General features: G+C 34.6%; 2 protein-coding genes across 2 annotated transcripts; both read left to right on the top strand.

Moving 5' to 3' along the window:
* Positions 1-462: 462 nt before the first annotated feature.
* Positions 463-2736, top strand: LOC104879203 (uncharacterized). Its single transcript, XM_010651201.3, has 3 exons — positions 463-714; positions 786-920; positions 1129-2736. Exons 1-3 carry the CDS (start codon positions 613-615, stop codon positions 1573-1575), a joined length of 684 nt encoding a protein of 227 aa, XP_010649503.1. The 5' UTR covers positions 463-612; the 3' UTR covers positions 1576-2736.
* A 6647-nt stretch (positions 2737-9383) lies between these two features.
* LOC100243127 (transcription factor bHLH147) lies at positions 9384-10923 on the top strand. Its single transcript, XM_002279271.5, has 2 exons — positions 9384-9734; positions 9987-10923. Exon 2 carries the CDS (start codon positions 10109-10111, stop codon positions 10766-10768), a length of 660 nt encoding a protein of 219 aa, XP_002279307.1. The 5' UTR covers positions 9384-9734; positions 9987-10108; the 3' UTR covers positions 10769-10923.
* Positions 10924-11162: the final 239 nt, after the last annotated feature.

The following is an 11162-nucleotide window of genomic DNA, read 5'->3' on the forward strand; positions in this document are numbered from 1 at the left end:
TTATAACATTTTTATTTTTATTTGATTAGTGCATTCTTAAGTATTGGTATGCTTTATAAACATAGAAATTGTATTAATCATAAAATCACATTTATATCTTTTTTTTAAATCTATGTATATTTTTATGTGATTGTATTTAATAATATATAGTTGGATTAGAAATTCTAAAAAATGAAAATTAATTTTAATTTAGAGTATGTTTGATAGTAATTTCAGGAAGTATTTATAATCTTTTTGATGCATGAAAATTTTTATCTTTTAAATATTAAAAAAACTAAAAAAAATCAGTAAACATTCATATTTATATATGAGCGGTTCAACTTGTTAGATTTTTTGCAACGTAAAACATTTACCACATGGAATCGGTGGGAGCAACGACTAGGGGACGAGATACGTATGGAACGCGAGGAGGCATTAGTGGCACTAGGTAGATTGTGCTTCGAACTGCCTTTGGCCAAACACACTCTATAAGCGCATTGAATAATTTTTCAATAATATTACATACAAAGAAAAAGAAAGGAAGAAAGTGGACCAAAACCAAGTGACGTTTTGCAAACTATAAATAAATTGAATTTTGAAATTCTCCCGCCAGGGACGCGGTAGAGAAGAGAAATGAAGGAGGTTCAAGCTTCGGAGAAGGAACACAAGCGATCTTCGGTGCTCGCAAATCGCAGATCCAAGTCAATCTCCGATCAAGCGAAGGAGCCTCAAAAAGTATACAATTCGAAGTCTAAAGGTCTCGTTCATCTCATCCACATTGATCTTAAATGTCTTCCTTTTTGCAGATCACGAAAAAGAGCTTGAATGCGGCGTTTGCAGATGTTTCCGAGGATGTATCACAGGAATCGACAAGTGATTCAATTGATTTTTCGCCGGTTTCAGAGGTTTTTGATGGAAATCGGCATAGAGAATCCATAGAGGTGAGATTTTTAGAAGCACCGTTCTTGAGTTTGGAAGCAAAATAAATGCTTTGATTTTTGCTTCAAAAGGCTCGTTCAAAATTGCGCATGTATTTTTATTGTTTTTCCGGGATAAAAATTAAGTGATCTTGTGGTTCTTGGAACTGTTGGCCAAACAGCACTGAGGTTCTTCATCAATTCGGTTGTTGGATTTCTGGTTCTGTTTCAGAGTGTCAAGGTGTTGAATCCTGCTCTATCGACCTCGTCCGAAACATCCGCGCTGTTTGATATCGCTCCATCATCAAAGATCTCAACCAAAAAGAATGAATTAGAAAATGTTTTAGTGGAGTCCTACGGAATGGCGGGATCGGACGGTTTGAAGATTGAATCCTTGGAAGCAGAGATCGTGGTGGAACTTCTCACACAAGCACGAGCGCAGGTTTTGAATTCATCTGATACAGATATTCGATCCAAGAGGCTTTTGGATACATTGATCAAGATCATTATAGATGAAACATATCTCTTGCCTGGACAAACAGATCAGTTCCCTGGAGTCGTGTTCGCAAGAACTCGCCTTTTGATGGTGTGTTTCTTGCTGTGGATCCTCACAATATCAGTGGTTTCCTTCATTCGATCAGGTGCTCAGGGCTCTATTTATGAACCTCCACCAACCTGAAATGTTTGGCGTGAGACCTTCATCCTCTGATCACTCATGACCGGTATGACATTTTTTGTTTTTAGATATAGTAGGCTTATTCCTTGCTCGTTCATGAGGTGCTGTTGAATATTCAATGATTTGATAGTGGTCCTGCTAGAGCAATAATTGGCAATTGCATAATCCTGCATTGAGTAGATACATGAATCAAATCAATTGAGTACAATTTAACAGAATTAAGTAGCTGAATGACATTATATTTTCATCTTAAAAGTTTTGAGGATCAGTTTATTAGTGACAATTATATTTTCATATCTTGTTAAGAGTTTCTGGACTTGATAGAGAAAGGAATCATGTTTCTCACACAGACAATGACAATTGAACAAAAATAGGTGCATGGTGCTTTATCCACAGCCTTCTTGAGATGATTTTGTTCTACCCATATTCAATAAAAATCTGAAGAAAAACAATATATGTTAATCACTCTGATTGGCTTTATTCCCACAAGCTTTAGTAGTTGAGAGAACACCTGCATATGGGCTAAATCTTTGGGTGGTTAGATTGTAAAAATAAAACATTATATTACACTGTTGTGCATACAAAAAAAGTATAGTACACATTCACGCAAAAGGGAAGCAAAATTAACAGCAGGCCTTTAATGGTTGGTTATTTACACTGTTAGTGTCCGTGTTAAGCCTTTCTGCTTTTCCAAGTTAAAATTCATTTTTGTTCTTAAAAGATCTAATGTATTTATGTCATTATAACAAATTTGTAGATCATGGACTTAAATTGGATTAGAAATAGAAAATATTTAGTCAAGTTATTAGGTCTGGCTAAGTCTTAGCTACTTTGTTGGTTTTGCCATATATATGATCTGCCTTCCTATTGGTTTTGCCATAAATATGCTCTGCCTTAACAGTTGTGAACTTGCACATGAGTTTGGCCCAGTTTTCTTTAGAATATTTCATAATTTATTGGAGTGGTACAAATTTTTGCCGTTATCTATTACGAAGTCCCTGGAAGCCCATCCTTTTGTAACTCAATTGATTTAACCTTATCCTTGCTGCTCCAACTATGTGCCGTCCTTCAATCTCAGCTTACCAATCTGATCGCTTCCCTTGTCCCTTTAGTTATTACTGAGCCATTAAAGTTAAGTTCACATGGGGCCTTAAAACTTTGAATGTTCCAAGGAAACAGTATCACATCAGTTTTGTTTTGGTAGTACATTGAAGGCAAAAGCCACGTTCTAGGATGGAATAACTAGGAAACAAATTTAAGATGATTCCAAAACAGTGAATGATACAACTCTTAATCAGTAATCAAGATCATCTCTTCAATCCTCATTATGATCCTCCACTACTCTCCAAAATAGTTTATAATCATGTCAAATTATGCGTAAAATACATTTTTGCGACTTCATCCACAGGAGATGAAGTCAACCTGAGGTCCTGTCTCCACCTGACATTGTAGTCCCAACTCAGCTCTACATTCTTTATCTCAACCATTTCGGGCCTGTTACATAAAATGCTAGTTTTTTATTCTGTTTGGATTCAGGGTTTCAACTAAATCATTCACTGCATAATTTTCTCTGGACATCAGTCCATGTTCCTCGGGATAAAGTCAGCCTAAGGGCATGTCTCCACCTGACATTGTATTCTCAACAAAGCTTTTCAGACCTTATCTCAACCATATGCGGCCTGTTACCTAAAATGTCCTTACTCTATTCTGTTTGGAGTCAAGTTCTCGATTAAATCATGACAGGTCACCACATTATTTTCCCAGGACATCCCACGTTCCTCCGGGTCCAGAGATCATCCCTGATGAGTTGGGCTCGAAATAGATTCATCCTCAATAAGTGTGGACTGTTCTGGGCCCAAGTTGAGAGCCCACGTTTACACATAGTTCCAATTAAACTCTTGGGTCGGTGAGTCTCTGACATGGATGACTACATCCACCCGTTCTAAGCGACATTTATCACTTCAACTAATGCTTACATTTACTACTAATGCTTACAAGTAAATGACGCAAGTCCTGCACAAATTTGGTTTGCCACAGTAGACCTAGCTAGACATCTCACCTCACTGAGGCACATATTCATAGTTTGAAACACCACCGAACCATATAACTGCCAGCCGAGTTTCGGGTCGGGTGAGGTTCTTTTCCATATCGTGCTAATTGGAACAGGGAAAGTTGACAAAGGCATGTTACCCCTCTCTCATTTGTCCATAACAGATTGGATTGTTCTAGTCTGTTATAAGTTGGCAGTATTAATGTTGTTTATTGTGGTTGAGGAATGCCTTAACTCCCCAAACGCTAAACAACATGAGGATAACATAGATTAAAGCCATGTTTAAAAAAATTTGGAAACAGTAGAGTTATGTATAATTCATACATACAATAAAAAAAATGCTTTCAAAATCATACATTAACTATAATTTAGAGTTATAACATTAGAATACTTGTCTTGAACATGCCCACTTCCTACAAATTTGTGAGCATAAAGACTGTCAAGTCCTCTGTTCTGCTGATGGCATTTGGAAGTTATGTAATTGTTTTCCTAATAGTCTGTCTGGCCAGATCTTAAAATAGAAACTTGTGCCTGTAAGGAATTTAGTTCTCTGAATTAAAAAAAAAAAATATAGAGTTCACAATTTGTATGGTCTGAAATAGCTCTAGGAGGAAAGCCAAGTTGATAGGGAGAGATAGAAACAAGACACGAGGCAGAAAATATCTTCAAACAGATTACTGATATATTATATATCAATACTAAGAGTCGGCAGCTAATGCAATCCCAAAACCCCAAATTGATGATTGCTATTGTGACAGAAAAAAAAAAATCTTAGTGGTAGTATGAATCAACCATGACATATGGAACAAAATAGAAGTAAAAACCAGTCAAACTGAAGCAGTCAAAAAAACATGTACTGCAAAAGAATCCAAAGAATGATTTCTTAACATAGATCCATGCTAGAGAGTAATGCATCACGACAGCTTCAAGGAGGTTTTTCAAATGTATAATCAGGACTCTTTAAAAGCTTTAAGCTGCCTTATCGATTGGTTGTATCTCTCAAGTTAAATTAAGTGGTTTTCCATTATGATAGGCCACCAACCTAGGCATCATCACACATGCTCTTTTATGGAAGTAGTTAGATACTTGCAAGGGATGAGTAAGATTTGGAATGGACTAGGACACCAAACAAAACATTATAGGCTCTTTTTCCTGGAAGTGGTTATAAGATGGGACACATAAAAATCCAATTTGACAATAAAATATAACATTAGCAGGTCAATAAGGGAAGGGATAAAACCCATTAGTAAGAAGCATACTTTATATAAAAATTTTTATATTTTATATGTTTGGAGTAAATCCCTCTTTCTGACTGACAGATAACTTTGGAAAGTGATTTCATTCAAAGCATCCTACTGTTGTTGGGCCACATAGAGTTAGCGCTGTACTTAAAGTAATGATTTGGTGTAATCCACAAAAATTAATAAGTTTATGAATAAGTAAAAATTTCAGAGAGAGAGAGAGAGAGAGAGCTGTGCATGAAAGCAATGGATTGCTGTAATCCACAAAGGAATCAAGTTTATGGATGTGGGTTTGTGACACAATCATCCCATGTGAACTTTCCATTAATAAGTTCCTTTATGCCAATTTTTGCTGTAGTCTGTGTCACTTTTCAGGTCAAATGAGTATGAGGGTAATTCTATATTTCTCCATAGCATTTGAAGGCACAGCTCATCCATGTAACTTTTCAAGACTTTTACTTAACTAAACCTTGTTCTCCCTCTGTCTTTCCTTTTTCCTTTTCCTTTTTTTCTTTCTTGTATGTGCGTCTGTGTTTATTATAGTCACTGAAATATAATCATTAAAAGAACTGAAATTGCATTACTTTCATAGTAATTGACATGAAAAGCTTGCTATGAAAGCATATTTATTTTATATGTACTTTGTAGTCAATTAATTGCGGCCATACCCTCTATGCTCTGCAGTTACTAAGTGATGTTCAGCTGTGATTGCTTTCATTTATGATGTCTGTTGCTTTCATTGTTGCCAGGAACTCGTAAGGAAAACTCAATTGCTAGATAATATAGGCTATTAGCAGATGTAGAGTGTGGTTAGAGGCATTTACAGCTAGGCAAATACTAAAAAGAAATATCTGCTTTTAGTCTTACTAGATGGATACAAAGCTCAGAATTTGTCAACAAGATTAGATCTTTTTGAAACATCATAAACTGGTGTTTCAAAATCTAGTTGAATTCTTTTAGAACATTGCTTTTAGATAAAAAGGGTAACTTTATAAGATACTGATAATAATTACTACAACTACCATAATAAAGATCCTTTCATGTTGATGAATTGAATAACCTTCAATCATCAGCCCACATGCAATCCCAAGTATGTACTGTTGATTTGTTTAATGCTCTTTCTCCTTCTTTTTGGTGCTCACTGTTGAATGGTGTCTCACACAACGGAGGCAACAGCTCTGCCACCATCATAATGCCCGTAGTCTTTGTAGTTTTCCCAAAAATTCTCTGGGGTTAATTTCTTAGTACAATGTCCCAATAGCCCCATTACAAATACACATGCTCCTACCATGTTTTTTCTCAGATTCAACTATTAGGTTCATGATTGTAGAGAATTTTTTTGCATATTTTTACTCAGCTAGGATGGCAGCTTGATGACTTCCAGCAAGTACGCAACTTCTTTGTATAACTAGTTGAAAATTTCAGCTAATTTGTTGCCCCCTTGGGTGTGAGTTTGATAATGGTTAAAGATGTTTTATAAATGACTTTTTTTAGTTTATATCTAAATACTAAGTAATGTTTCTAATAAAAACATTATTAATAAAAATGTTATAGGTGAAGAATTACTCGACTCTTAGTACAATAATATTTATATATTAATTCTTGCAATAATCAGGTCAATTATGTTGACTAAGGCATGAATGGGATTGAATATAATAAGTATACTTCTCTTTATAGGTAATCATCCTAATAATTAGGCCTCCATATGGATCAAGAAAACTATCTTTTTCTTTGTTTTTTTTCTTTTTTTTCTTTTCAGTATCTTCTCCTCCTGCTTTCTTTCCTTCGAAGATCCAAGCCGAGCATACATCAAATTACAAAATGATTAAAATACAAGCAAATGGAGGTCGGATGGGTGGGAAATAGGGAACATAGTGCAGGAAATTAGGGGCACAAGAGTCCAGAAGGCTCACAGTTGCAAGAAAAACAAAAACAAAACAAAGCCCAAGATAGAAAAAGTGGCAGAGAAACAACCACATGCGTTTCCTTTGTGCATCATCGCCACCACAATAATCATTGCACGGATCCAAAACAAAAAAAAATTATCAAGGTCCCACATTCCCTCCTCGATCAATTAGTGGGTGCCAACACCACATCCATCCAATTACATTCTGCCACCTCATCATCAAACTCTGATTCTTTTATTCACGGATTTTTTTAATCATTTTCTCCACATCCTAAAAAGGCCTACTGTTCCCAATCCAGCCCATCTTTTGTTTGATTAAAATCCTTCCAAGTTCCTTATACAGATTAAAAGGCAAAGAACAAAAATTAGGTATAAATTCAAGAGTATTCATCATGAAAAATTTTAGAGAGGATTGTTAAAAAAAAAAAAAACTACATCACTCTATTTATTCTTTGAAAATTCTGAGATAAATTAGATGATATAAAACTATTTTCAAAATCTCATATGGTATACTTTACAGTACTTGCAGAGGATCCAACATGATTTGCAGGTCTCTACTGTTTTGAAAGTGACAAAATGGTCTCAAGGGTTGGCTTTGATCTTAGCCATTTCACAGAGCTGCCTTCCATCTCCTCTACTTGTGATCATTTTTTGTATCATTGTCCTTTCAAAAAGAAAAAAACAAAAATAAAATAAAATAAAATAAAAAGAAAAAGAAGCTCAATCCATGTGCTCTACATTTTCATGGAAAAAGTTTTAGTGAGCCACCATAATTTCTTTTTTTTTTTTCTCCACTGCCATTAGTTCTTCTCTTCTATAATTCTATTGTCTTCCCTTTTAAAGATTCCTTCTAATTTTTTCCCCTAAAAAATAGTATAATTAAATGTACCTTTCGGTATACTTGCTTTGTTTTTTCCTTTTAAAAATCATAAAGTTTTATTTCAAAGTAGAACACCTTCATGTTATATAACTTTAAAAGTTACTTTAATTTTTTTTAAAAAAAATTTAGATAATAAATTTTTTTCATACCTTAATATTTTTCAATGATTTTTTTTAATATAAGCATCTAATAGTTATTATTATTTTCTAATTTTAAAAATGAAAAATGAGAAATGTATCCAAAGAAACATTTATACTACTTTGCCTTTTGTTTTCTATAAATAGAGAAATAGTAAAAAAAATTATTTCTTACATCAAAAATGTTGCTTTACAATCTATTCTTAAAAATTATTTTCAAAAAATTATAAATTTGAGGTAGAACAAGTTTTAGAGGCTTACATTAACGGGTAATGATATTTAAAATTTATTTTAAAAAAAATTGAGGTATTAAAAAAATTATTACTTTACAGTTCGATATTTTTAAAAATAGGGTAATTTTATGCATCTTGTATAAGAGTTGTTATTTTTTATATACAAATTTTATTTTAAAATTTAAAAAATAGAAATTATTGAGAACTGTTTTTTAGAATAATTTTCTATTATTTATAATAAAAAAAATATAAAAACATGTTTAACAATCAAAACTCGTTTTTTGTTTTTAAGAATAAAAAATAAAATATTTTCAAAAAAACACATTTTAACTGTTTTATATTGTTTGTATTTGTTTTAAAAAATAATTATATAAATATGTAAAATAATTAAAAATAAAATACTAATTTTAGGTTTTTTAAAATAGGCTTTTGTTGTTAAAAAATCAAACTCAACATCCTGAATTATTTTTCAAAACAGTCAACCAGGTCAGCGGGGATTGTGAATTAATTTGTGAAGTACAATTTGCTTTTGTGATAGGCCTTGGTTGTGGACAGTGTAATCCTTGTCAACAACACAAGGCAAAAAATGGCAACAAAATTCTATGAATATATATATATATATATATATATATATATATATATATATATATATATATAAAAGACTACAAAATGAACACAAAAAAACTATACAGAATTTTTTTTTTTATTCAATAAAAACTGCTATTAATAGAATATTTTTTTAAAAAAATTGATAACATTAAAAAAAACGCTCTTAAATAAAAATTTTAAGAATAATTATAAATTATTTTTAAAATAAAATTATGTTTGTCAAGTCAAATAAAACAAGTTTTTCTCAGTCATCATCGATCATGAAGGTATTATACATATATGCTTATATACAATATAAAAACTTTTAAGATATTCTCTATACTAAATTTTCTATATTTTAAATTATTCATTAAAATATCATATAAAAATATCTCAAATATTTAATATAAAAATACCTCAAATTTATTATAAAAATAAATCATTTTTAAAATAAATTATCTAAAATGATATTCAATAAAAAAAAATTTGAAAACATATTTGTAAAATTTTCTTTAAAAAAAAATTATATCTAAAAATAATTTTTCATTCAATGCATGATCACTTATATTTAGACATGAGGAGTTAATAAACACCAAAGCTCCAACAGCAAAAAGCAGAAGCACGGGTGATTAGGCTAGCAGTTGCCAGCTGGTGGGTAGTACAGTAAATGGGTGTTACGTTGGGTAAAAGATACCGTCTTAGAAATACAGGAAGGGCAATACCGTCACCGCAGATAATACGTTAAAGAAACGGAGTAGGGAGTGAGTCACAGAGCATGAAGAAAAGCGCATATAATCGGAAGGGAAGTGGAGAGAGCTAAAGAGGTAATTACATTAAGGTTTAAATATATGTGATTAAGGGGCCGACGCGTGGTGTCTTGTGATTCGATCCCTTTAAAGCTCCCAATTCACCACCTCTCCCTTTCATTCACTCTGCCTCGCTTTGTCTCTCCCCACACCCCCCGGCTCCCTCTCTCTCTCTGGCTTTGAGGCATCAACACCATTACCTACCCAACCCCACCCAATTCTCTCGCTTTTTTTTCTTCTCTCAATTTCGTTTCTTAGGTTTTCTTCAAATCAATCCAGCGCAGGAGGAGTTTCCGGCGAGTGTCATCTCTCATTTCTAAGGTCAGATTCTAAAAAGAGAAAAAAAAAATCGGTGGTTGGAAGAACTGTAGATATGAGAATTCGATTTTGGTGTTTGGTGATTTTATGTTTGATTGTTTGATTATTGATTGATATGAGAATCACGCGGTTGATGATTTTTGGATTGTTGATTTGAAATTGGAGGCTTTGTGTGTAATTTTTCATGTTTTTTTTTTAAAAAATCTTTTTGAGTGAAGCGTATTCCCGTGAATCTGAATCTCTGGTGATGTACAGGTGTTGGTGTATCATCCGCTGCTTCGTGGTGTCGGGGAGAGTGTGCGCGCTGTCTGATTCTGAAACCTGAATCTGTTGAGATTTGAGAATTACGGAAGAATATCTTTGAGGCGAGGGATTGGATGGCGTCATCGGTGATCTCGAATCCCGTAACAAACTCCGACAGATCACGCGAGTCGTCCAAAAGGAAAAAGAAGAAGAAAAATCAAATCCAGAGCCAAGTCAGAGATCAGCAAAATCAGAACCACACAAAATGGAAGAGCCAAGTCCAGCAACAGCTTTACTCCTCCAAGCTTCTCCAAGCTCTGCGACAAGTTCGCCTCGGTTCTTCCAACGAGACGCCGCGCCGCGGCCGAGCCGTCCGCGAAGCCGCCGATCGAGCTCTTGCCGTCGCCGCTAAGGGCAGAACCAGGTGGAGCCGCGCCATCCTGACAAACCGGCTGAAGCTCAAGTTCATGAAACACAAGAGGCAGAGAGTGACGGTGACCGGACAGAATCGGTCGAAGAAGCCCAAAGTGAGTATTCTACGTCTGAAAGGGAAGAATTTGCCGGCTGTGCAACGGAAAGTTCGCGTTCTTGGCCGTTTAGTGCCCGGATGCCGGAAACTTCCATTGCCGGATATTCTGGAAGAAGCCACTGATTACATAGCTGCCTTGGAGATGCAGGTCAGAGCCATGACCGCTCTCACTGAACTCCTCTCCGGCGCCGGCGCCGGCGCCAGCACCACCTCCAGTAATTCGCCGGCCGACACTCTCGGCTCGAGCCGGCCTCCGACGAGCTAAATGTCATATATTGCCACGTGTTTTTTTTTTCTTTTCTCCCATCCTTCTCGTAATTTCCTGTTAAATACATGTGCTTTTCCTTTCTTTTTCTCTCCCTATAATTCTATCTTTGAGATTCTTAACATTATCTTCAATCTGGATATTTATTTTTGTGACTTTTGAGTTTTGAGTGCTTTTAGTTTTAGAACGAATACTGAATCCAAAATCTCCCCACTTTATGACCAAATTGCCCCGAGAACAATCCCCATTTACCAAATTCCAGTCCTTTGGTTTCAGCCTTTTTAGGTAAAATAAAAAATAAAAAAAATCCTTGTCCCTGTGGCCGTTGTTCATGCCCAAAGATGGGAGGATCGAGTATCTCTACTCCAGAACCCAGAGTTGGCCTTACTATCTT

The sequence above is a fragment of the Vitis vinifera genome, chromosome 5, assembly GCF_030704535.1.
Source record: "Vitis vinifera cultivar Pinot Noir 40024 chromosome 5, ASM3070453v1".
NCBI lineage: Eukaryota > Viridiplantae > Streptophyta > Magnoliopsida > Vitales > Vitaceae > Vitis > Vitis vinifera.

Excerpts from the sequence above, each read along its gene's own strand:
- LOC104879203 (XM_010651201.3), top strand. The coding sequence starts at position 613 with ATGAAGGAGGTTCAAGCTTCGGAGAAGGAACACAAGCGATCTTCGGTG. Across the intron at positions 715-785 it reads AAGCGAAGGAGCCTCAAAAA|ATCACGAAAAAGAGCTTGAA; the intron begins GTATACAATTCG and ends TCCTTTTTGCAG. Across the intron at positions 921-1,128 it reads GGCATAGAGAATCCATAGAG|AGTGTCAAGGTGTTGAATCC; the intron begins GTGAGATTTTTA and ends GTTCTGTTTCAG.
- LOC100243127 (XM_002279271.5), top strand. The coding sequence starts at position 10,109 with ATGGCGTCATCGGTGATCTCGAATCCCGTAACAAACTCCGACAGATCA.